General features: G+C 48.3%; 2 protein-coding genes across 5 annotated transcripts; both read left to right on the plus strand.

Annotated features, from left to right (window-relative positions):
• Positions 1-391: 391 nt before the first annotated feature.
• Positions 392-17,611, plus strand: maml1 (mastermind-like transcriptional coactivator 1). Of its 3 annotated transcripts, none has more exons than XM_012855994.3 (6): positions 392-739; positions 1,704-2,188; positions 7,738-9,042; positions 11,640-11,879; positions 13,325-13,454; positions 15,128-17,611. In XM_012855994.3, exons 2-6 carry the CDS (start codon positions 1,877-1,879, stop codon positions 16,084-16,086), a joined length of 2,946 nt encoding a protein of 981 aa, XP_012711448.2. In that variant the 5' UTR covers positions 392-739; positions 1,704-1,876; the 3' UTR covers positions 16,087-17,611. The 3 variants fall into 3 exon arrangements, with proteins under 3 accessions (XP_012711448.2, XP_035982953.1, XP_021168271.2); XM_036127060.1 differs by having other exon boundaries at positions 1,867-2,188; XM_021312596.2 differs by having other exon boundaries at positions 393-739; positions 1,909-2,188.
• A 127-nt stretch (positions 17,612-17,738) lies between these two features.
• Positions 17,739-21,879, plus strand: ltc4s (leukotriene C4 synthase). Of its 2 annotated transcripts, XM_036127759.1 has the most exons (6): positions 17,739-18,011; positions 18,093-18,332; positions 18,730-18,829; positions 20,636-20,706; positions 20,782-20,863; positions 21,645-21,879. In XM_036127759.1, the coding sequence occupies exons 2-6, from the start codon at positions 18,275-18,277 to the stop codon at positions 21,778-21,780; spliced, it is 447 nt and encodes a 148-aa protein (XP_035983652.1). In that variant the 5' UTR covers positions 17,739-18,011; positions 18,093-18,274; the 3' UTR covers positions 21,781-21,879. The 2 variants fall into 2 exon arrangements, with proteins under 2 accessions (XP_035983652.1, XP_012711586.1); XM_012856132.3 differs by having other exon boundaries at positions 17,739-18,332.
• Positions 21,880-26,590: the final 4,711 nt, after the last annotated feature.

A 26,590-nucleotide genomic window follows, 5' to 3' on the forward strand; every position in this document is an offset into this window, starting at 1 on the left:
ACTGAATGAGCTGAAGCCGTGTAACCCCTGAAAAAATGGTGATAAATAGAATAAAACAAAAGGATTTTTTTATCTAAAACTTTCTGCTCAAAGAGATCCTTTCCTGCAGAGTTGGGGAAACCTGGGATAAATTAACAGCTTCATAATATTTCAGGTAAAAAAAATGAAAAATAATGTTCAGATTCCAGGCTTTAATTTTCTACACATTTCCATTATGCAGGCATTATAAGCCTGGTTGTACAGCATATGGAATTCCATTAAAATACACAAAGGATGAACTGTGCTCTGATTGGCTCTCCGACTCTCCACTCAAACTTAGAGGCAGTAGTGGCCCTTGATTGGTTGGTTTTGTCCGTCAGTGGCTATCCGTCTGTGATTGGCTGCCAGTCAGCGGAGGGGCGGGAGCAGGAACATTCCTGCCTGATGGAAGAAAAGAGAAAGTTTCCAAGATGGCCGGGCAGACCCTCCTGTTCGCTGGGAAACAATAGAAGCGGGGAAGAGGGACGCACTTAATCCGAGCTGTAGCTCGCTCTGAACCGTTCACTTCCCGACTCTGGCCCGGGAGTTAGGGGGAATATCCGCTGCGGTGATTCGAAGTTAGTTAAAGCATGAGCATTAATTTAAATGTTTCAGGCCCGTCGAGCCCAAACACAGCGGCTAACGGCTACAGGGAGGCGGAGGATCAGCTGCTGTTCGCCGGACAGATGCTGTAGGGCGAGCGGGCTGCTACATTTTCACAGTAAGTGTGTCAAAACATTAACTTAAACAGCAGTTTTTGGAAAAGGACAGCTTTAGTTGTAATTATGGAATAAAATTATACAATTTTAGAAGTTTGTTTGAATCACACTTAGCTCACGATTTTGAAGTTGGCTTCCGGTTGATAGTTTCAATAAAAGGTTAGTTTACAGTTTTTAAGAAATCCATATTACTTCCGGTTACATCTGCTTGTTTGTGAGGTTTAAACCTGAACAATACCCGTCTAGAGTCTTTTAAACGTGGTTTATAAAACTTTTTTTGGTAAAGTTACGACACTAAAGATAGTTTCTTAAAACGGGTTTAGTGGTCTGCTAAGCTTTTGTTTTGTTAACGTTAAAGAAAACTTTATTGACTTCGCGATTTTTGTTTTGTTTTGTTTTTCTAAAGAACAAATTGTATTTTAAACCGTTTTTAGAGAAACTTAGTCCGGGCTGAGCCCCTGGATTTGGACACAGAACCTGTTACTATTGGGCAAGAGACCTTTAAAAACTGCGGAATAGCCCTTTACGCTCAACCGGAAGCCAGCTTCGCCCCGTAGCTAGCTCCTGCTCGCTAGCCGAAGCTAACTCCCGACTCCAAATAAAAGTTTCAGCCCAGTCGAAGAGCAGTTCTGTTGCCCCGGCGGGTGGAAAACCAGCTCCAGCGCGGAAAGGGATGCCGGGGCAGAAGCTGCCTCCTCCCGGGTCTCACCCAGACCGAGTCCGCCCGACTTTCCCCAGGCGTTGGCTTTGATTTAGAGTGCAGGAATGTGCTAAGTTTGAGTAGCTGCTCGGGAGTTAGTTCGGTGGCGACTGTTTGTTTTTCTGCAGAAAGCAGCAGGTTTTAGCCAAAGCTCCGCTGAACGTGGCTCCAGTAGCTCAGCCAGTTAAATGAGCTGATGTTTAGAAGCTGAAACCGGGAGGCTGAATGCTATTTTACCCAGAAACCTCACTTTTCCTCCCCGGCAGTGAGTGCCGCTGTGACTGAAGGCCGTTAGCGAGACAAAGGTCGCCTCCATGGAGCCAGCACAGGAGTCTTAAAAAGGGCCAGGGGGGCGTATAGACGCCCAGAGTGACAGAGAGCCATAAGCAGCATTTTATGGACGGAGCCTGAGGCGGGAGTTCACTGCAGGTCTTTACTGATGATGGCGGATTTTGTTGCAACGCGACACAGCGCGGTGATGGAGCGGCTCCGCCGGAGGATCGAGCTCTTCCGGCAGCATCACAACACCTGCGAAACCCGCTACGATGGCGCGTCGCAGGAGCGGCTGGAGCTGGAGCGGCAGCAAACCATCAGCCTGCACCAGCGCCTCCTGCAGAACAAAGCCAAGCGGGCCAGCAAGCACCGGCAGCCGCAGCCCAGCGCCGACCCGGACGCCCAGAGAGCCCCGGGAGGCGGCGCGGAGAGCGGCGGGACGGCGGCGGAGCAGAGCCGGAACAACACCCGGCAAGTGGTGAGTGCACACACGGTCCGCGCACCGGGACACCCCGCCGGGTCACCCCACATGGTCACAGGGGGAGAAAGTAAACACACCCTTAGGAAGGCAGGGAATGCTGCAGCAGGTATTCCTGAAATGAGCCGGGTCTGGTTCCTGGTTCTGAGGCCTGGTTCCCAGCAGTCTGGACCGTTTAGGTTCCGAGTGGTTCTGAGTCTAAGCGGTGACAGAAATCTGCCCCACAGAACCCGGGAAGAAACGTCTGTTCACATCAGAACCAACGGTGCGACCAGAACCCATCAGGTCCTGTTAAAGCTGGTTAGTTTATCTGCACTGCGTCCTGTTTGTAGCTCCAGGTCAGACCCAGATGTTGCCCTTCAGTTCACACTTCCTGTGGTCTGTCTGCTAAGTGAACAGTATTATTTTAATATGTTGTATTTATTCATGCTGGCTGGAGTTCTGATCCCTGTGTGGGTCAGAGGACGTGTATAAAATGAGATTATAGCTGCTAAATAACCCAAAAACGACACAGCCCCTGTAGGCGTGGTGTATGATCTCCAGTTATTAACCTGGGCAGGTGGATTACTTTAGGGTGCAGACAGGCGGTGTGATGAGTTCTGCTGACGGCAGCGTCCTGTCCAGGCTCTGCTGGGTGCTGCCGCATCACTGAGCTCCTCACCTGGCCTTTCTGGGTGGTTTTATTGGCCAGTGCTGATTTCTGAGCTGTATGAGGCGACATACGGAGCGGTTGGAGTTTTTGTTAATGACATTTTTTACTCGCTGCTTGTTTAACTGCATCTGATGCCAGATCAGCTCACTTTGACTTGTCTGAAGACATTTTATAAACCCAGAGCAGAGTGTCTGCTGTGCCTTTGTATTTACCGGAGCTGTTTTACAGGCTGCGTGGCTCCTATGTGCTAACCTGGTGCAGCGTTTGGGCCGTTTTGGTGGTAATGGCTTTAGAAACTTCAGAATCAGAAGGAGTTTTATTGCCATGTAGTGTTTGCTCTGCTGACATAAGTGGGTGCAGAAATGTTTGTGGTAGCTGACGCTGATTTCTGCTCAGACTACAGCAGCTTTAATCGACTGAGGTGAAAATCCACCAGTGGCTTCATAAAGAAGGTTATTAGCAGGTCCTCCAGCCTGCTGCTGTGAAACAGTTCAGTTTGGGCAGATTAGTGGCTTTTAAACTTTTACTATGACTGACAGTTTATATCTTAGGGATGTGATTTCTCCAGCTGGGTGGCTTCACTTCTTAAATTCACTCTGGCTTTCATGTCTCTGAGATAAAGAGTTAAAACAGGGATTAGATGATGGAGGAACCGGCTGAGATATGACCTTCACAGTTCTTTATGTCAGGTAACGGATCAGATTTAAGTTTTTAAGAACAGAACTGCCCAGAAGTCTGAACAGAAACCTTTTTTCTGCCGTTAGATAATTTCTCAGTGTCTTAGTGTTCCTCTGTTGATCTGCAGCTTTAGCTGAACGTGGAGAACGGCGGCGTGTTGATCACTGATCGGCTGAATGCAGGAAGTTCAGCTCGGCTGATTTAAGGTGACGGGTCGGCTGAACAGAACCCTCTGCAGCCACAGCTGTTCTTTAAAGGAACCTTTGAGTTCTTGGCTCCCATCAAGTCTGACTTATGGTAGAAACCAGCTGGAGGTCAATCACAGGTCTGCCATCCCTTAAGATCAGCTTTGGTTTGTTTTGCTCTTAGCGGGACTTTGAGTTTCACAGCAACGCCGCCGAGAAGCTGATGGGGTTTTTATTTTGTTTCAAACATTCGGTCGCCTTCTAGAGGAGAACGTCCTGCTGCTGCTAAAGCGTCCACTCTGGACCAGAGCGTCGCGTTCAGCTAAAAAAGAAGCTGTGGTATTTTCCTCAGCAGAGCAGGAACCGTGCTGGTGACCTGCAGGATGAACGCCGCCTGTCCCCCTCACCACTAACCGGGTTTTATGGATGCTGAGGCAGGTTGGAGCTGGCAGAACGTCTGATGCTGCTTCTGCAGAATCAGGAGGCTTCAGCAAAGCTCTCAGTCCTGTGCAGGACCTGCAGACGCCTGTTTAGGTGTTCTCGTGTTCACCAAGCTCCTAATTGTCTCTGCTGGCATTCGTGGCGATAAGCAGAAATCAGCCTGCTGACATAAATCGCTCACAGGAGTCATAACAAAGAAAACTGAGCTGGACGTGCCTGAAATTCCTCCAGTGGAGGAATATCAGCGGACAAACAGATACTTTGGATTTTTGTGGCTGAGCGAGAGCCAGAGATTCCTGGATGAGTCAGTGAAGGTCCGTGTGTCTGAGCTCCAGCAGAGGCGCTGCTCCTGTGGCACAGGGGAAGCTGCACGCAACCCATTACCCACAATCCTCCACTGCTCCTCCGGTTTGCAGAATGTGAGCAAGCCGGACGTGAAGTTCAGTCAGTTTCTTCTCAGCTTACTGGACCCACACCTGCTGGCCCCGCCCACCTGATGATGTCCTGCCGACTGGACCAATCACAGCGGCCGGTTTAATCCTGGAGGTTCAGGTGCTCCCAGGTTGGTTTCTGACCCGTTTACCTCCTGTTCTCGGCGTCAGCAGCGTAGTGTCCGGTTTTAAAGGTGAATCGGCTGAAATGTTTGCTCTGACCGGACCAGCAGAACCGCGCCTGTATTCAGCTCCAGAGTCTGGTCTCACATTCACCTTCAGTCCAGATGAAGCTGCTGAGCTGTCAGAACTTCAGACGCACGGTTTGGGTCTGCTGCCTCGTGTCAGAGGGATCGGACCTGAGCTCTAAAGCTCTGAGCAGAAACCGATCAGGATGAATCAGTGACGGTTCTGGTGTGATTCTTTCCGACCCGGCAACCGTGTCACAGTTTACCGCTCGTCTGGTGTGATGTCTGCCGCCCACGCCGGTGGTTTGATCTGCTCTGCTGGGAGGATAACACGTCGCTGCTGAACTGATGAAAGGTTCAGATGGTTTCAGAGTTTCTGCTCAGAAACGGGTCAACATGGTGCCACTGGGTCAAAGGCCTGGAGCCGCCACCGCCGCTCTTTTCTCTCGCTTTAAAGGTGCACAGCCACGACTGTCAGCATTTTTATCAAAGATCATCACATCCTGCAGCGTATTGGTTGTTGTTTTGGTGATTTATGCTTTATTTATGCTCAGTTTGTTAGTAAATAAAGCCTTTCATGTTCATTTTTACTATTTTACCTGAAGTACGTACTGAACATGTGCAGCAGGGGTTAAAATAAGGAAGCGGCTAGCGGCTATTAGCATCTCCCAGTAAAACACTGAAGAAAGGTGCAGTAAAAAACAAAAATATATCTGATTCCTGGAGGGAAAAGCCTGTAAAGTCTCTGTAATGAATCCAGTCTGATGGTTGGTGTTCAGTGAAGCTAAAGCTGCCGAGGCTCAGATGTGACGCAGAATTGACTGATGTGAGTAAATGTTCTGATCTGAGGCTCTTAGAGCTGCTGTAGATCTATTATTTAATTAATAACGTTGGTCTTCATCACTGCTGCTTTACTGTGAGGCGCTGCAGAGGATCAGGCTCAGTCTGACATTATTTACTAATGATTTATTAATTAAGCAGATTATGATAGTTTCACATTACTGCTGGTAGATGATGACACGTCTGTTTATCTGCTCATTAGGGCGATGCTGGGGCTGTTAATCCATAAAAGGACCATCAACACTTGGTGTATATAACCTTATTTTACCGTGATCAAACGGTTCTTGTCTTTTTTAGGCGTATAATGTGGCTATGTACCTTTGACAGTGTTTTCTAGGTTAATTGTATTTGCAGTAAGTGTAATGCATGTAGCTGGCAGCATGTGTGGTTTTAAGGTTTAAAACCACAGCTGGAAACGGATGTTAACTAAGCAGGTGTTGGTATTAAAGTAATAAATGCTGCAGATAACATCATTAGAAACTGAATAATCAATGTTTTACTAACTTAGCTGCAGCATCACCACCTGATTGGTCCTCAGACGTTATTTCATGGTTTTGTTCTCAGACGTTCTGGGTTGTTTCAGTCTGACCTCAGATCAGTTCAAGCAGAGCAGAAACTTTCCCTGACGTGTCTGAGCTGATCAGGGGAAAAAAGATAATTGAATGTGTGTCTGCCGCTGATCTGATCTGGAAGCACCTGTACAGGCCCGGCTCTCATTTAGGACCTAGAACCAAAAAACCTCCAGGTTTCTAAAACCCGGCTGACCAGCAGCGGTTTGCCTTCCCAGCTGGACCAGAACATCTGGTACCAGGTTCTCCTCAGGTTCTGCCCTCAACACGCCCACAATCCACCGTAAAGCTGCTAAGTAAAAGCCAAATCAGCTAAAGTTAGGAAGTATGACGTCGTCACGTTGAGAATCAGGATCTATATGTATATATTTAAAAACCTACATAATTCCTGACATGTTTAACAGCACATAAGGCTGTTTAAGGTACCATCGGCATGAGGATCTAAAGGGAATCTAAAGGGAATCTAAAGGGAATCGAAAGGGAATCTTGTCAAACTGTTAGCGCTGCTAAGTTTGTGCACCCTGGTCCAGAGCGTAGCTGCAGGTGGAGCATCTGCTCTGGTCTGCAGGCCTGAAGCTGAAGCTGAAGCTGTCCTGGAGAAGAAACATGAATCTCTGATGTTCATTCCCATCATGCACCTCTGCCAGTTTTTACCACTGAGCTATATAATACACTGGAGTGCTGATTTTGCTGAAAACCTGAAGTCACTGGCCGCCATCTTGCTCCTCCCTACTCTCACAGAATCCCACAGGATTTGGTTGCAACAACAAGCAGTTTTCTGACTGAGTGAAAACGTTTCACAGGTAATTCTACAGTCAGTGGATGAACTAACACTATCAACTACTAGGAAATTAGGTGCTGAAATATTTTACATGTGATTCATATTAAATATATATGTATGTGTATATATAAGTATGTGTATATATAAGTATGTGTATATATATGTTTTTGTATATTGTTTATATATTTATAAATGTTAAACATATATATTTAAATGAATAAAATGCAAAATATTTCAGCACATGACTTTCTCAGTACTTGATATTTTTAAAACATAACATAAAAGTATTTGACATTTTAAAAGTCTTAATCCCCCCCTAAACATGAGAAAATCCTCGTTATTCGATGCTGTAGCGCACATATTCCCTAGTTACTGGGGGGAAATAGGGAGTACCAATATGGCGGCTGGTGGCTTCAAAGAGACTCGTTCAAACAGACGGTGATTAGCACTCCAGTGTATAATATAGCTCAGTGGTTTTTACTACCCCACAATAAACCGACCAAATCAGTGGTTTAACCTCTACAGCGCCCCCTGCAGCCAGAAAGTGTTGCTTCAACCAGAGTTCCACTCCAATAATATAATAATACATGAATATAAAGTGTCTGGACCTGTTCAGCCTATCAAAGATGAGCTGAAATATTTCTGCTCAGCTGCTGAAGGCAGAACCTGAATATAAACCGTATAAAAGCCTTAATGAGGCTGACGGCTGTAAGTGAAGGAGCAGCTTTAGCTGTAAAAATGTAAAGTTGTCTGACTGGTTGCTAACGCTCTGCGTCTGTTGCAGCTGCACGATGTGGTGGTGAAGAGGAAGATGGAGAGCGGCGGCTCTCCGCTGAGCAACGGCTTACCCGACGGCCTCTCCTCCAGCAAGAAGGCCTGCCTGGACAACGGCCCCGCCAACGGCGCCGCCATGGACTCCAAGCTGGGCCTCGCTGACCGCGGCTCCAACGGCGCCCACAGAGCGGCGGGGGAGGCGGGGGAGGCGGGCGGGGAGCCGGACTTCCGTCAGAAAGAGATGAAGCAGGAGCCCGAGGACATCCTGCCCATCATGCCTCCGTCGGTGGCAGGAAACAACCTGTTCCTGGACCTGAACCTCAACGAGCAGGAGTGGAAGGAGCTGATGGAGGAGCTCAACTGCTCCGTGGCCATCGAGGACATCCAGGAGATCCTCAACTACGGCTTTGAGGAGCGCAGAGACGCTCTGGACCCGGCTCCAGGAGCAGGAGGAGCAGGAGGCGGGCCCCAGTCCTCCCAGAGTCTCCTCCCAGACCTGTCCAGCGTGAAGGCGGAGTTTTCCCCCGCCTCCTCCTCCGTCTTTGAGCAGGACTCTCGCACCGCCTCCCCCCAGGTCAGGTCCACCTCCTCAGGGCCGCCTCCTCGCCCCGCCGGCTCTCCCGTCGCCTCCGCCTCCTCTCCGGTTCTCCCCCCGTCCCAGCCGGCCCCTCCCCCCAGGCAGCTCCAGCCTCCCCCCAACCACCTCCTCTCCCCGGGGCCCCCGGCCCCCAAAGACTTGTCCCCGGCCCAGCAGCTGCAGCAGCTGGCCGCCCAGCAGCAGAGAGCCCAGCACATCCAGGGCAAGATGCAGCACAAGCCCCCGCAGCAGGGGGCCAAGTTCCACAGCCAGGGGCCCCACAGCCACCCCCCGCCCTGGCCCCACATGCCCACCGGCTCCCAGAGCTCGCTGGGCGGCACCTTCGGCCTGGACAAGCCCAGCAGCCCCGCCCTCTACCCCTCGGACTTCAACCCCAACGCCCAGAAGCAGATGCTGATGCCCGCTCAGCCCAACAAGGGTTCCCCCAAAGCAGGGGCCGGCAGCTACATGTCGGGCCCCCCCGGCCCCCCCAACATGCTGAGCCACCTGTCGTCAGGGCCCCCCCTGAGCCACCCGCCTGCACAAGGTGCTCAGAGCTCTGCGGCCATGCTCAACTACAAGAACACCATACCGCTGTCCCACTTTGAGGCGGGCCCCGGGCCCCCCCGGGCCCCCAGCACCCAGATCCAGGACAAGACGGCCCTGCTGAACCTGCTGCGGCAGCAGCACCAGCAGAAGAGCAGCATCAACTTCCGGCAGCACATCCCCCACTCACAGGTGAGACGCCGCTTACCTGAGACCCACAGGTGATGGTGGTTTAGTTCTACATCAGGGTCCAATGTTCTCCATTTGTCAGTCACACGATTCAACCAATCAAAACGTCACATAGAGCATCATGGGGGGGGGGGGGGCAGCGTGAATATTCTGACTGATTTCTAAATACAGGAAGTGGCAGCTGAGCTAATGAGGGCGAGCAGGAAGCAGCGCCGCTAATCACTGGAGTCCATGTTCATGCTGGGAGGGTCAGCTACAGGCGCTCACAGAACCAGAACCAGGAGCAGGACCAGAACCAGAACCAGGAGCAGAACCAGGACCAGAACCAGGACCAGAACCAGAACCAGAACCAGGACCAGAACCGCCAGATGAAAGACTCTCTGGTCACTTTGAGGCAGAACGGGACTTTGTCCTGATCCTGGTTCTGCTGCAGCTTCCTCTGCTGCTGTCAATGTTTACTTCAGTCTGTTTACACGTTAGCTTCACTTTTGACTTAATGGACCCAGAACCAAACTGGGTTGCCAGATCTGAGCGTTTGCCAAAAGGAGGAAAAGGTGCATGAGGTATAAACAGTGTGTCCACATATAAACAGTGGATGGAATAGATGACTAAAAGGTTCTGGTTCTACTGAACCCAAACCCAGGAGCTGATTCGCTGTTGAATTAGGGCGTGGCGCCTCGTTAGCTGAGCTCAGGTAGAGTCTGTGTCTCTGTGTCCGTTAATGATCACATGGTGACGCTGAGAGTAACCAGGGAGGAAGCAGGAGTACCCTGAGAGAACGTCTGCATGCCAGAGGAGAACTGAGCAGAGGTAGCTGCTGCTGCAGGGAGAGTTCAGAACCCCTCGCTCCACATCCTGCTGCCGTGTGGCTCTGTGTGTTTGTGGGTCAGCAGCTGGTTGCTGGGGGGGGGGGGGGGGGGGGGACAAAGCAGCCTTTCATTGCTCTGTATTTAAATTTAGCTGCTGCTGTTGCAGTTTGTGTTTTTCCTCCCGGCAGGCGGGACGTGGTGTTCCTGCTGCCGTCCACACTTTACAGCTCCTGTCCTCACACGTCCCTCAGACGTCCCTCGCTGTCCCTCGTTGTCCCTCGTTGTCCCTCGTTGTCCCGGGTCAGAGGAGGCAATCAGCGGCTCACTGCCGAACGTATCCCGAGACAGAACCAACCTGTAGCGCCACCTTCAGGTCAAACTGGTTATTTTACCATTGGATCCAACAGGACCGAGTCCCAAACGTCCTCTGGACTAAACATTTATCCAGTAAATGAATCACAATCAGTTTTATTGGCCAAGGTTGGGGGAACAAACGAGGACGACTTCAGCCGGTGGAGCAGATCTTAGTCAGGCCAGGAGGTTCTCTCCTCAGGAGCTACCATGAACCCTGAAGCATTTCTCCAGCCGCTCAGCTCGCTGAGGTTTATCCGTGTTCCTCATTTTAACTTCTGGAGGAACGTCTCCCTCTGGCCTCAGATGCATGAATGAACGTAGAGATGGTCAAAGGTTTTCTTTGGATTTATGTGAACCAGCAGGTCAGAAAGTTCAGCGGATAGAACATCTGACAGCAGCTTCCCTCAGTCAGCGTTTCTGTTGCTGCTCCTGCAGGTAATGAGATATTTCCACCTGTGGCCACGTCACCTGTCGACGTTTACTCCCTCGCTTCCAGTAATAAAGCTGATAAACGCGGCGACCAACCAGGGATCTCCTCATGATTCGCTGTTATGTTTGATTTAAAACTAAAATAAGGCCAAACCTGGAGTTTATTCTGAGACGGTGAGATGCAGCAGCGTCTCACCTGATCAGCTTCCAGCCTCCAGGTAAATAAAATCACAAGGATTTTAATGCATGCAGATTATTAAGGAAACTAAATAAACAGCTACAACATAGATGGAGTGCAGGTTCTAACTGTGTGAGGCCAGAGAGCTTTTATGAAGTTATTTATTATTTTTACACGGAGTGGAGCGACACTAGGAGCGAGTGGCAGCAGAAAAAGCCTCCTGTGGATCTGAGGACTCATTTTACTGCAACCCAGAAACACCTGAAAGACAGAAGCTGCAGCAGCCAAAATTACCTGAAATAATATTTAACTTTATGCAAAAGTTTAAAAATATTAAAGCAAGTTCTGTTTTTTTTTTTTATTAAACGTTTTAAAAATGTAACATCCCATCCATTGATATTTCTATACAGGTGTTACGTGTGTAAGCCGTACCTGACAGAGGAAACGGGGGGGGGGGGGGGGGTGTTATAGGCAGTGATAATAAATGGATGAGCAATAACCGGCCCAGCAGAGGCTGGTTACTGTAATGTGATCGGTGGTTCAGGCTGTGGAACCTTCACAGGTTCACAGGTTCACAGGATGAATTTCTGCTGACTCTGACGCTGAAAGGCGGCAGACATGCAGGAATTGATGATGCGTATTTTAAAGCTGCCAGGTTTGGTTAAACGTAATAAACAGGCGCGGTAACGCTGCAGGACGTCCACAGGGGGGGAAAGTAGGCCCACTAAGAGACATTTGAGTCAAAATGGTTATTTTTGCTGTAACTGCGCTGATCTAACAGGCGTGGATCTAACAGGCGCTGATCTAACTTCTGATGATCTACGTTGCAGGATCAGAACAGCTTCTCTGCTGCTCCGCACATTCCGGGCGCCGCCAACGCCATGACCTCCGGCTCGGGGAACAACGGCATGGCGGCGGGCCAGGGGAGCAACGCCATGGCAGGTAGCCACGGTAACGCGGCGTTCATCAACAACCAGATGGCGGCTCTGAAGCATCAGCAGCAGCAGCAGCAGCTCCTGGAGCAGCAGAAGAAGCAGCAGTACCTGCAGAGGCAGCTCCTGGCTGAACAGGTACGCCTCACCTGTGGCCCTCGGCTCTCCTCTAACGTCCCGCTGAGGCGTGCTGCTCGTTCCTCACATCACTAACACTCCTCGCCTCAGACACCAGGTGGCGCTGTTTACCTGTAGGAGCCTGCTGACGTCTCCCAGCACTGGAAGTAAAGCTAAAATCAGGTTTCAGTGGAGACGTCTGGGTCCAGATGTTGGCTGAGGATTTATATATCAGCACATCATCAATATGGCAGATCCTGGATTATATTTCTATATATATATTTCTATATTATATTTCTATAATCCAGGATCTGGGTTATAGAAATATAATTACCATTGTCCTGTGCTGAAAAGCGTTGAAGCTGAGGTGGAAAAGCTAAAGTAGCTGCAGGAACTCACCAGTTAGGAGCAGAAAGCGGTGCCGCCCATCAGCCTGGACGGGTTCTGAGGTTCTGAGGTCCATCGTCCTCCAGAGAGGAGACAGGAGAACATCTCAGCAGCTGCCAGCCTCCCAGCATGGACCTCCAGCAGGTCCAGGTTAAGCTCAGAGCTGCAGAACCCCATGGGCTCCACCTCAGACTCTACAGGCTTCAGTTAGCAGGTCATGAGCCTGAACCAGCCTGGCTGCTAGGAAGAGTTGAAGGAGGAAGCTTCTTCTCTCCAGAACCAAGATGGCAGGAAGATGTTGGACCACGGTGGACAGAACCACGGTGGAGGCTGAACGATTTTGGAAAATAATCTAATTACGATTTATTTTCTTAATATTGCGATTTAATGCATATTTTCCCCCCAGTTTATTTTATCATGTCTTTTTAAACATATACAAACAACAAATCAATTTGTTTCCTTGCCGTGCGGATTAGTAGAAATAATTGCGTTCTGCCTACGATGTATTTCAACCAAAATTGCAATTTTGACTTTTGTATGTATTAACCGCAAGCAAAAAAAAAAAAAAAAACAGGGGCGGTCGTGGCGTTTAGAGTTTATATGATTATATAAACTCTAAAACAAGTAATAAAATTAGATTATCTCACTGCTGTAACTGTCTTCCCTTCCATGTGGAGGCAAACCCACTTTAAACATTTTACCAACACCTAATGGACGCGTCTAATTCCCTGATTGTTACAGAGCCAAAAATTGCAGACTCTGCGATTTGGAAATTGCGGGGTTTTTTTTTTTATTATTCGTGATTATATTGAAAATGCGGTTAATTGTTCAGCCTTAGTGGAGGAACCTGAGCTCAGAACATCAGAACACCTGAGGCCAGCAGCAGGTGGTGGAGGACCATGATGTGGGTTTGGTCTGCAGACACAGGTTCTGGGCCACGATCTCTAGACCAGATTAAGTGAAATAAGAGTCCAACTGGGTCAACAGAACCAAACGGTTCACATTTCAGGTTCTGTGGTGTTTAACCTCCTAAAAGCTGCAGTATTCTGTTCTTTTAACCGTTCTCTGTGTTTCTGCAGGAGAAGCAGCGTCAGCAGGACCAGCAGCTGCAGCGGCATCTGACCCGACCCCCCCCACAGTACCAGGACCAGACGGGACCAGCAGCCAATCAGAACCCTTTCCCTCAGCAGTCAGTCGGACAGTTTACAAGTGAGATCATTGACACACGCCGCAGAACGCCATGTTTGCATGCAGGTAGAACCTAAGGCCCGGTCCGTTTGGGTCTGGAACCAGCAGCTGAGGTGAAGGCCGGGCAGCTTTCTCACTCATCAGCACAGGAGTTTGGGTTCTGGTTCTGTGTTCTGCAGAGACCGGGCCGGTTTAGTTCTGGTTTTCATCACATGAACCAGAACTTTGCTGCTCAGAGTCTGGAAAAATGAGATTAAAAAAGAACCAGCAGAACTTTTAATGAGCCGGTCTGCTGCTAAGTTGGTGGATGATGGAGCAGCTGCAGGGTTCTGTGCCAAATGTTGTCGGGCAGAACTTTTCGGGTCAGATCCATTTAAAACGCTGACATTTCTGTCCAAATTAAAATCACAAAGAAAAGAGAAAGCTTGGACTAAAGCCGATCCACCTCCTCCTCCCTCCATCCTGGAGACCAGAACCAACCCGTAGATCCATGGATCTCTCCTGATGAAGGTCCAGTCTGGACATCTGGTGTTTATGGGTGAATATTTCATTAAATGTGACGTAGCTGCACCACAACGTGTTGCACTACCGAGAATGGACAGCAGGGCGGCGCTCCGTCCAGTCTTACTGAGTTATATCGTCCCAAACACTTTGATGGATGAATGTGAGAAGTTAAAAAGTTCCTCTGCTCTTCTCACCTCCAGCACAACTCAGAGCTTTAGGACTCCAGCAGAGTCCATGTATGAAGTCAGCAGGTCTGGATCCACTTAGTTAACAAAGATCCACTTATTTCCTTCCCTTCTCCACTTATCTGTTTCCAAAGCTCTTGAGACCCTCAAGCTTTGGAGAGCGAATCGTTTTTCTGCCCACTTTCAATAATTTGTTATAATAAGGATAAATATAGGTTCATCTTTCTCCAGCAAACAAAAACAAGATGTCTGCCTCCATCCAGCATCCATCTCCCCTCCACTGCTCACCGTCGCCTCCTGTCTGCGTGTTTATAAAGGCTAAAAAGTAACTCCTACGTTAATAAAGCTGTTAGCAGCAGAACATGTTGATCTGCGGCTGCTCCATCACTGCTCTGGTGGTGCTGCTGTCTCTGTGGCGGCTGCTCATGGCTGCTTTCATGGGATTTCACCCCCAGGCTGTGACACAAAGGCCTGCAGCGGGTTTGGTTCAGTGGGTTCTAGTGGTACCGATCCAATCTGGACAAGTCGACGTCTTCCTCTGCAGCCCAGTTCCAACTCCCCATAAAACTGGTCTGAGATATAATTGATGTGGCGCCGCCGTCATTTTAACAAAGATTTTACTAATTTAGTCCAGTTCTGTAGAGGAGATGTTCTGCCATAATATCCGTTAAACCTGCCGTATAATAATGAGTAAAAGTGACACATTATATAGAATCATGCATTCAAGTCTTTATTTCCTGTGATTGTGATGATTATGGCTGCAGATAATGGAAAGCTAACATTCAGAGCCTTAGAAAATTAGAATACTGTGAAAAAGTTTATTACTGGAAACTCGTGGCGTCTCACCCTGATCAGCTGATTTACTCCTGCAAAGGTTTCTGGGCCTTTAAACGGCCTCTGACTCTCGCTCAGACGCCCCAGATCTCCTGTTAACAGAAAACTTAGTGGAAGGAAGAAGTGACTTTAAAGCTGGTTCCGTCTAACTGGACCGTGTTCTCTCCTCAGGTTCTTCTCAGCCAATCAGCAGCATCGGCTCCATGGGAGGCCACGCCCCCGGAACCCGCATGTTCCCTCAGAACCAAGGCATGATGGGAATGAGCATGGCTCAGGGCGGGGGCCCAGGCGGCGGCGGCGGCGTGGCCCCGCCCCCTCCGGTCAGCCAGGCGGACATCAGCCTGCCGTCGTGTGGGGGCGGGGCCAGCGTGGATTCTCTCTACAGCAGCATGACCCTCCACCAGCAGGGGGGGCTGCAGCGCCAGCCTCTGGGCGCCGTCAGCGCCTCCTACAGGCAGCAGCAGCTCCTGCAGCAGCAGCTGCTCAAGCAGCAGCCCAACGCCGCCATGCTCAAGCAGCAGCTGGCCGCCGCCCGCCTGCCCGGCGCCATGCAGGGCGCCATGGGGGGCGGGATGGTCGGGTCCATGCCCGGCGGGCAGGGCGGCGCCGCCTGGCAGCAGCAGCTCGCCGGCCAGCCGCCCTCCAGCAACGCCGGCCTGCATTCCAACGCCTTCAACAACAACGCCTTCCACATGCAGCAGCCCCGCATCTCCAAGATGGCCGCCGGCTCCGCCTCCTTCGGCGCCGCCGGCCGTCCCATGGCGGGTCTGAACGCGGCGGCGCAGCAGATGATGCAGACAAACATGGCGGGCCAGCAGAGGGCGCCGCCCGCCGCCCAGAGTCTGGGCCAGCAGCAGCAGACGCAGCAGTCGGCCAATCAGAACCAGGCCGTGCTCTCTGACATGGCGGCGTTCGGACAGCCGCAGGGCAACGGTCGCCAGGCGATGCAGTGTAACCAAGGTTACCAGGTGAGCAGGACCGCCGGCCAGCAGCAGCAGGTGTCGTTCGGCTACAACGCGGCGGCAGGGAGCTTCGCCGCAGAGAGCGAGCTGGTGGACTCGCTGCTGAAGGCTCAGAGCACGCAGGAGTGGATGGCCGACCTGGACGAGCTGCTCGCCAGCCACCCGTAGCCGGTTCTGACGGGTTCTGACCCGCCGCGTCGGCCCGCTCAGACGGCGCCGCATCGTTTACAGGCTGAAGGGCGGACGAGTTCACGGCGCTGACCCTGGATCAGCTGGAAACGGCCGAATGATGAGCGCCAGAACCTCCTGCTAGAACAAGGTCCGATCAGAACCGCCGCCATGCGCCTCCAAGCTACAGGCACAAGGCTCATGACTGGACAACAAAGAATAGCATTAAAAGGCGGTGGTGAGGTCACTTCCTGCTCCTGCAGGAAGCCACGCCCCCTGCTGGTAGGTCTGATGTCATGGCAGAACCGGTCCACTGTCACGCTGTGGTTCTGGTCGTTGCCTGGTGACCAGAACCGACGTGTTGAAGGGAGGACCGCGCCTCACCTGGAGTCCACCTGTGGTTCTGCTGATGAACCGTAACCGGGCGGTCCTGGTCCGGCTCAGCAGGTTCTGCTGGCTGTAACCGGGCCGGTCCGGTGACGGCCATCAGGTTCCCTGTGGTATCAGCAGGTCGACCCGTCTGCGATGACATCAGAGCGCCTAAAGCGTCCATCCGCTTCAGAACCGACCCGTTGTGCGGGCGCAGCAGAACCAAAGCCAGGGAGGTTCCAGCTGTTCTAGCAGGAGTGTAAATGTGGTAAATCCAGACTACTGAACCACTGAAGTCGCCCCACAGCGCCCCCTGGAGGCCTCTGAGGGCTCATCACCCTGCAGCCGCCATGTTGGCTCCCACTCAGCTTCATTTTCATATTGTAGGGAAATTTATGGAAACAAAAACAAAGACCAACATCTTGAACAGGAGTTGGTTCTGTTTATGCAAACCAGCCTCTGGCTCTCTGGATATTTCAGGCTGCGGCTCGTTCAGCCTAAATCAGCCCATTAGAATATGAAACCGCTCTTTAACGCAGTCGCTGTTAATCTGCTCGTTAGTGAGGCTAAGATTGAAGCGCCGTCTCTAACGGTGGACCTGCTGCCCTGAATCTGGTCTGCCAGGCTGCAGGCGGCTCATCTGACTCCAGCTGCTCGGTCAGCTTGTTTTTTTTATTCAAATCCTGCAGATGAGGAAAGTTTTCCCCTGTTCATCCGGTCCAGTTCTTCAAAAACCAGTTTTTTCAGCCAGTTGTGGGTTTTTCCAGCGCCGTTGAGCTGCTGCATGAAAACATTTAATCTGAGTTGATTAGAGATTAAAACTGGCCGAGGATCCAGAGTTTAAAATCATCCTTTAATTAAATAAAAACCTTGGGATTATCTGCTGTACCGTTCCGTCTCGCTCCGCGGTCGGACTGGTTCTCTTGACTCGTGGCGGTTCTGACTCCGGCTGCAGAGTTCGGACCCGCCCAGCTGTTGTGAAGGGGCTCTGTGTAAATGTCTATAAATATTTTGTTATGTAAACCTTTCCTAATGACCTGGAGAAGATAGAAGTTATTTTTATATATTGCAGCTGAATTTTGTAAGTATTTTATACTTTTGATATGGTTCTCTGTAAAACAAGAGTATTATGTAAATATAGTTCTTTAGAAACGAATCCTCTGTGTGGTCTGGTTCTGTTCTCCTGCCTGGTCGACCCATCAGAACCAGACGTTCTGGTTCTGGTGGAGAGAAGACGGCAGCGGCTTTAAACTGGAGGCCTCCTGCATCGAGGTCTCTGAGGTTCTCTGGCAGGAGGAACGTCTGCCTGAAGAAGACGGCGTGGAGCCGGGTCGGTAAGCTGGACCGGACCGGGTTCTGTCTGCCGTCTCCCTGACCTGACCTGCTGTAAACTGGACCAGAACCTCCTCCCTGACCCGTCTGCTGGGTTCCCTGGTCTCCATGAAGCTGGTTGTTCTCTGAAGAACCTGAGAGACCAGAACATCTGCAGTTGGGCTGGGTGAATTCTGGTGGACCTTTTTATTTTGGGGCATCGGGGTGAACGGGGATGACTACAGGTGCCTGCCACACTTTTCAGATCTCATCAGGTCTGGTAAAAAAAACCAGGTTGATGTGATGATGGCCTCCTCTGCCTTCAGGACCTCATCTTCTCAGACGATGGAGAACCACCTTCACCTTCTGGCTCCAGTGGCGTTGGATGTGATTCTGATGACAGGTGTTTTAGCTCCGCCCCCTGCAGGTGTGCTCTGTCGGCTCTTCCTGGCTGCGCTCACTCTGTCCTCACAGCTCGGGTGTCGGCCTCACCTGTTGCCCTGCAGAGATGTTGGATGAGGTGGTGGGACTCGGCGCCGTCACCATGCTGGGCGTCCTGGAGCAAGGTAAGGGACGGCGTGCTGCTGGCGCTCAGGTGTGCTCTGCCTCAGGTGTGCTCTGCCTCAGGTGTACTCTGCCTCAGGTGTGCTCTGCCTCAGGTGTGCTCTGCCTCAGGTCTGAAGCAGGTAGCTGCTCCAGGTTCATCCTGCTGCCTTTTCTCTGCCTCCCTTAACGCAGGTGAACTTTCAGCAGCGGACAGGTGACTTAGATTAATTGGATCCTGTGAAGCCCGGTGGTTGCTTCCATGAAACATATTTGCATTGAGTGTTGACAGAGTGGACTTTGTTCTGCAGAACCGCAAAGTGCTCAGTGAGGATGTTCCCACAGGTGGAGGTGTCAGCAGCAGCACCTGAGAACGAGCGTGTGTATGGAAATCAGCCTGACGGTGATGTTTGTGTGCAGCTTATTTTTCCCTGCAGGTGATTCACGCCAGGAGGAAGTACAAGGTGTCCCCGCCCTCCACCAGCGGGCCGCCCGAGTTCGAGCGGATCTTCAGAGCTCAGTCAGTTCCTGTCCGTCCGGTTCAGAAACCCGCCGCTTCAGCGCCTCTCAGGGCTCCGGTTCTGCACGACCCGCTTCAAACGCCAGGTTTCCAGAATAAAGCAGAACTTTTCCCACCTTTAAGAGACCTTTGACCTGTATATCCCAGCGACCTTTGACCTCTACATCCCAGCTGCTGTCCGCTGGGTCGACCCGGTTCCTTTGGCGCTGGGCCACCATTGGGCCACCGCTCCTCTGTAGATGATCCTCTGACGCTCAGACTTCTGGGTCAGAGTCCCGTCTCTACGTGACTGAAGAATCAGAACCGGTCTCCTGGACCGCTCCAGAACTTTAACCTTGTTCTGCTGCAGCTGTTCTTTCCTGGCGGGTCTGTTTTGGGTCGGTGCTGAAAGATAACCAGGTTTCCTCCTCTTCAGTGGGTTTGGGCCCATTTGGACCTGTTCATGGTTCCCTCCACCTGGACAGAAGGTCTCGGGTCTGGCGGCCCAAAGCATGATGGTACCACCACCACCGGGGTTCATCAGACCAGAACCTGTTCCCACAGGCTTTGGTTCTCTTTGCTCTATTTCCCCATTAAGAGTTCAGTGTCTTCTTGCTTAAGGACACAAAAACTGAGGCGTTTGAACCAGCAACTCTCTGGTCACAGGAACCCCCCCCCCAGCTGCTGCTGCCACATGAATGTCGGCGCCGGTTCTAGAGCAACTGGACCTGCAGGTTAACCCGTGGAAACGGATGCTGTCTCTATACGGCTAAAAGTGAAACGCATTAATTTAAAAACTGTTAACATAAAAATGTAAAGGCCCGGGGTTCTGGTCCAGCTCATCAGAACCTGATCCAGGGCCCGTCCCCTGGCTGTCAGAACCTTGACTGCTGCTCCTGACTGGTACCTTCAGCCATGTTCCTGCTGTAAAGGTCAAAGGTCTCGTTAAAGGTGGGACAGGCTCCTTTGTTTTGGTTCCTTCACAGCAGACGGTCTCGGTTCTGTTCTCTGTACCTACGGGTCAGCCTGGTGGTTCTGATCCACTCTCCAGGAACCAGCTGGTAGAACTGTTCACATCCAGAAATGCATAAAAACAATAAGTCACAATTATCAGTAAAATGATGTAAATGTTCAGATAACTGAAGAAAATGTTCTGAGTGGAGCTGAAGCTGCTTGTTTCTGTCTCACCGTGGTTCTGATCCAGATGGTACCAGTGTCCCGTTTCACCACCAGATACCAGCGCTGAACCTTTAGCTTCACCAATGAGAATCTGCTGCCAGAACAAAACGGTTCTGAAAACTAGACCTGACAGGCAGAGCCCGTTTAAATAAGAACCTCCAGCAGAACCAGAACCCGGCTCAGTTCTAGTGGCCAACGTGGGGAAGATGAAGAGCCAAAATGTCGGTTCAGGAAGGGAAAATCTGGGCCTGGTGCTGATTTTATAGACACAGAAACTTCTGGGTTTCCATCAGAACCCTTACTGCAGCGTTCTGGGTCAGCTGAAGGTTCTGACCCGCTTCCTCTGGACTTCCTGACAGAATCTCAGAGTTTTTCTGCTGATAAAGGTGAAAAGCTTGGTGTGGATAAAGTGGCGACAGCGCCGCCTGCTGGCCTCTGCCTGTAACTGCAGCTGTAGGTGAGCTTAGAGACTAGTAATGGTTGTTAGTTAGCGGCAGTGATGGTTAAACCGGACCAGAACCGGGTTTATTCTGCCTCGGTGGTTCGGCTCCACGTTCTCCTGCTGAAGCTACAGGCTCAGTGGCGCCTCCTGGTGGTGATTCGTTGTCAGCGCTGCGGCCTGACGCGCCTGGTTCTTTTGGGTTGCAGGGCGAACTGTTCCGAGTACTTCCCCATCTTCATCACCATCCTGTGGACGTCCGGAGTCTTCTTCAGCCCAGGTGAGGCCTCAGCAGCCCGGTTCCGCGCTGCGCCCGGCGGTCCAGTTAACCTGAGCGTCTGCGTTTGTGCCGCAGGACTGTCCAGCGTCTGCGGCCTGCTCTACCTGTACGGACGGCTGCGCTACTTCTGGGGATACGCCGAGTCTGCGCAGGGACGGTAGGCGCTGCGGGCCGGAACAACGGCCCGGTTCTACAGCAGAACCTCTTTTATCTTCCGCTGATGAAGTCTGTATGGAGGCCCGTTTCCGCCTCAAAGGTTTAAAAAAAAACACATAAAAAGTCATAATTATGAGATACAGAGTAGACTTTGAATCTCATAATTATGACTTTGAAAATCGAAATTATGTCTTTATATCTCATACTTAGGACTTTAAAAGTTGAAATTATGACTTTCAGAGTCAGAATTATGACTGATCTCATAATTCTGACTCTGAAAGTCGAAATTATGACTTTAAAAGTCGAAATTATGACTTTGATTTCATAATTATGACTTTGAAAATCGAAATTATGACTTTATATCTCATACTTAGGACTTTAAAAGTTGAAATTATAATTTTGACTTTTAAAGTCATGACTTTGATCTCATAATTCTGACTGAAAGTCGAAATTATGACTTTGTATCTCACACTTAGGACTTTTAAAAGTTGAAATTATGACTTCTCATCTCATAATTATGGGTTTGTGGTGGAAATGGGCTTTTAGGATCTTGGATGAAAATATTTAGCAAATAGATTTAGAATCCAGTTCTAAACCAAGTTCTCCAGGTGGCTCTCTGATGAAGATCCGGTCTGTTCTGTTATCGGTTCTGCTGTAGAACCTCTAGCTTATTCCCAGCTGTGGGTTCTGTGGGTTTGAAGCAGAATCCTGATGGTTCCTCAGGTATTGAAGAACCTGCTCAGCATCAGTCTTCTGAGGTTTGGTTCTGATCTCTCTTCCAGTCTGGCTCCGCTCTACTTCAGCGCTAAGGTTCTCTGGGTTCTGATCGGGTTCTCGGCGGTGGGTGTTTTCCTCACCTTCTGCCGGGTTTACCTGGATGTGGATCTGCTGCAGCAGCTCGGTTCCGCCCTCTTCTGATCCGGACCAGGAAGAAGCTTTGCTGTGTTTTCCTCTCATGTTCTGGTTCTGAAAATGTTGTCTGACTGCTGTTAAAATGAATTAAACAGAACCGCAACATTTCTGCGTCACTGACTCGCTTTTGTCCAAGAACTTTAAAGCCAGATCCAGATCTGGTCCTGAGGGTCAATAGCTACAGCCCAACAGAACCGGCTGGTGTCAAACATGTCAGAACAAAAGGCTCGGTACCTGGAGGAAGCCCAGAACATCTGAGGCTTGTTGGCTGGTCAGGAGGTTGTGGGTTCGATTCCCGTAACTGAAAATGTAGGAATTTAGTAATAAGTTTTTTTATCACTATATAAACAAACACATTTGTACACATATATATGTACATATACATTCCAAAAAGAACCCGTTATGGGTGAAATCTGTGAAGTAGTAACCTTTATTTTTAATTTTTCTTTTTTACAATTATTATATATAATGAAATACTCCATAGTACATTGAAACCATAGAACAAAACCTTTTTACATGCCCAAGCATTTGTTTAACAAAAAGTACTATATTAACGTTTTTTTATTTACAAATAACTACTGTGCTGTAAAATAATAATTTTAATCATCAATGTGAACTGAAGGCTTCAAATTGCGACGATCAGCACCGCCCCACCGCGACCCGAGTCATTGGATTAGATTGGGAGAAAATGAAAAATTATTATAAAAAATAGAAAGTACAGTAGGACATATAGTGACTGGCGTGTATTTCACTGCTCTTCTGACTGAGCCGCTCTAGCATTTTTTTCTTCTAAAGCCCGCGGTGCAGGTGTGTTTGTTCGGGAGAAGAACATAGTTATCGGTAGTTGTCGCTCTTTTGCTCTGATGCTTTCACAGAGCAGATGCAATTTTGGAGAGACTAAGTCACAAAGACTTTGAAGTGTAGACCTGTATCTCTCTACCTAATATTAGAAAACTCACATTCTAATCAAAAATATAAACAATATAATTTCATCTTACTTGTGAAAAGTTGTCCCTTGAGCCCTGACGTAGATAGCCCCTCGATTTAAACAAAAATGAGCCGCACAGTGCTGAGGCATCATTAGTGTGTTCATCTTGAATCAACAGGATTGGGTAGCAGGTCAACCGCCCCAAGATGGCGGCCGTAATTCCTGCGCAGCGACAGTCAATGCGGGGTCTACTCTAATATTATGTCCATGAAGACAGACCGTCCGCCATGTTGAATGTGGCAAATCTGCAGTTAGACTCAGACACTTAAACAGTATCAGAGGGACTTTAATCTCAGAATATACTTTATATTCGTAATATTTTTATTTTTGTAATATTACGAGTTTATTTTCATATCCATTTGGCTTCATTCTCCTGACTTTATTCTCATAAAGAATAAAAATAATTATAACAATCTAACCTGGCCCTGTTACTCCAGGACTAAGATAGTTCTGCAAACTGTGACTATTCTGGAAATGTTCCCCCTTAATTGTCATGACGTTTTTCTTATATTACCATTTTTATCTTTATTCTCCTATGACTTTGTTCTCACATTTATATATTTCTCTCTCTATTTCTGTCTGTCTCTCTCTCATGTGTATATCTGGAAAACAATCTGGACACATACTTATACATAAACACACCTATTTATTTAGAATACTTCAAAATCTATATATGACATCGATCAAAAGCCAATCTGGCTGCCAATGTCTATCAATTAATATCTGTGTATTTTTTACAAGTATATATGAGCTCCATCTATATCTTTCTATCTGAATACTATAAACATGTACACAGGGATCATAGGTAACTGCTTTCTGCCACATACAATATGGCGGTGACGTCGACGTACAAACCTGCGCCCAATGAGGCGTCTACGTTTATTCAATTCAATTCAATTCAATTTTATTTATATAGCGCCAAATCATGAAACATGTCATCTCAAGGCACTTTACAAAGTCAAGTTCAATCATATTATACAGATTGGGTCAGATTATACAGATTGGTCAAAAATTTCCTATATAAGGAAACCAGTTGATTGCATCAAAGTCCCGACAAGCAGCATTCACTCCTGGGGAACCGTAGAGCCACAGGAAGAGTCATCTGCATTGTACATGGCTTTGCTGCAATCCCTCATACTGAGCAAGCATGAAGCGACAGTGGGAAGAAAAACCACCCATTAACGGGAAAAAAAGCCTCCGGCAGAACCGGGCTCAGTATGAACGGTCATCTGCCTCGACCGACTGGGGTTACAGAAGACAGAACAGAGACACAACAAGAGAAACAAAAAAGCACAGAAGCACACATTGATCTAGTAATCTGTTCTACATTAGATGGTAGTAGCAGGTGAGTCGTCTTCTCTGGATGATGTCACAGTTAACAGAACGCCAGACCAGGTGTACCTACTATGAAGAGAAAAGAGAGAGAACAGAAAGTTAAAGCAGAAATGACAACACATAATGCATAATTGAAGAACAGTAGAACTCAATATAGTGAGAAAATTAGATCCTGATATACTCCAGTAACCTAAGCCTATAGCAGTAAAACTATAAAGGTAGCTGAGAGTAACATGAGTCACTAGTTATAATTTTTGTCAAAAAGAAAAGTTTTAAGCCTAGTCTTAAAAGTAGACAGGGTGTCTGCCTCACGGACCAAAACTGGGAGTTGGTTCCACAGGAGAGGAGCCTGATAGCTAAAGGATCTGCCTCCCATTCTACTTTTAGAGACTCTAGGAACCACCAGCAGACCTGCAGTCTGAGAGCGAAGTGCTCCGTTAGGAACATACGGGGTAATCAGAGCTCTGATATATGATGGAGCTTGATTATTAAGGGCTTTATACGTTAGAAGAAGAATTTTAAATTCTATTCTTGATTTAACAGGAAGCCAATGAAGGGAAGCTAAAATTGGAGAAATATGATCCCTCTTGTTGATTTTCATCAGAACTCTTGCTGCAGCATTTTGGATCAGCTGAAGGCTTTGAACTGCATTTTGTGGACTTCCTGATAGTAAAGAATTACAATAGTCCAGCCTTGAAGTAACAAATGCATGGACCAGTTTTTCAGCATCACTCCTGGACAGAATGTTTCTAATTTTGGCGATATTCCGGAGGTGAAAAAAGGAAACTCTGGAAACCTGTTTAATATGGGATTTAAATGACATGTCTTGGTCAAAAATAACACCAAGATTTTTTACTTTATTACCAGAGGCCAGGTTAATGCCACCCAGATTAAGTGATTGGTTAAGAAGTTTATTTTTTGAGGACTCTGGCCCAAAGATTAAAACTTCGGTCTTGTCAGAATTTAGATGCAGGAAATTTAAAGTCATCCAGCTTTTGATGTCATCAAGACATGACTGCAGTCGAAGTAATTGATTGGATTCATCAGGATTTATGGATAAATATAGCTGAGTATCATCAGCATAACAGTGGAAATTAATCCCATGCTGTCTGATAATTTTGCCAATCGGAAGCATATATATAGTAAAGAGAATTGGTCCAAGGACTGAACCCTGTGGTACTCCACAGGTGACCCTAGAGTTTGAGGAAGATTTATTATTAACATGAACAAATTGGAATCTGTCTGACAGATAAGATTTAAACCAGCCTAATGCTTTCCCCTTAATCCCTACAGTATGTTCAAGTCTTTGTAGGAGAATATTGTGATCAACTGTATCAAACGCAGCACTGAGATCTAACAGGACAAGTATAGACACAAGTCCATTATCTGAGGCCATGAGAATATCATTAGTGACCTTCACCAGAGCTGTTTCAGTGCTATGATGAGCTCTGAAGCCTGACTGAAACTCCTCAAGTAGGTCATTACTTTGTAAATGTTCACAAAGTTGATTAGCAACTACTTTCTCAAGAATTTTAGATAAGAAAAGAAGATTAGATATAGGTCTGTAATTTACTAACTCATCTTGATCAAGAGAAGGTTTCTTAAGTAAAGGTTTAATAACAGCTACTTTCAAAACCTGTGGTACATATCCATTTACTAAGGATAGATTAATCATGTCTAAAATAGTGCCACTGATCAAAGGGAATATCTCCTTAAACAACTTGGTTGGGATTGGGTCTAACATACAGGTAGAAGGTTTAGATAAAGCTAAAATTTTAGATAGCTCAGAAAGCTCTACTGCTTCTAAACAGTTCAAACACTGCGCAGATTCTAAAGATTCCTCCAATGCTGCCTCACTTACTGAGGACGAGGTAATCATGTTTGGGAGGATGCCAATTATTTTATTTTTAATGGCATCAATTTTATTTATGAAGAATCCCATAAAATCATTACTACTAAGAGCTAAGGGAATGGATGGATCAACAGAGCTGTGGCTCTGGGTAAGTTTGGCAACTGTACTAAAGAGAAATCTAGGATTATTTTTATTCTCTTCAATTAATGATGAAAAATATGCTACTCTAACTCTGCGGAGGGTCTTGTTATACAACAATAGTCTGTCCCTCCAGATTAAGTAGGATTCCTCTTGGTGTGTAGAGCGCCATTTTCTCTCCAATTTCCTAACATTGTGCTTCAAGGAACGCAGCTCTGAATTAAACCAAGGAGCCAGCTTCCTGTGAATAATCACCTTCTTTTTCAAGGGAGCTACATTGTCTAATGCAGAACGCAATGAGGAAGTCACATTGTTAGCAAAGGTATCGATTTGTGAATGGGAAGAAACAGCAATGCTGCCATCTACAGGGCATTTCTGCAATACTGAGGATATTAAGAAGGGGACAGACTCTTTAAGTTTTGATACAGCATTATCCGATAAAAATCTACTATAATGGAACCCTCTTTTGGGGGTGGAGAATTCAGTTAGATTAAACTCAAATG

Source organism: Fundulus heteroclitus, chromosome 23 (assembly GCF_011125445.2).
Source record: "Fundulus heteroclitus isolate FHET01 chromosome 23, MU-UCD_Fhet_4.1, whole genome shotgun sequence".
NCBI classification, from domain to species: domain Eukaryota; kingdom Metazoa; phylum Chordata; class Actinopteri; order Cyprinodontiformes; family Fundulidae; genus Fundulus; species Fundulus heteroclitus.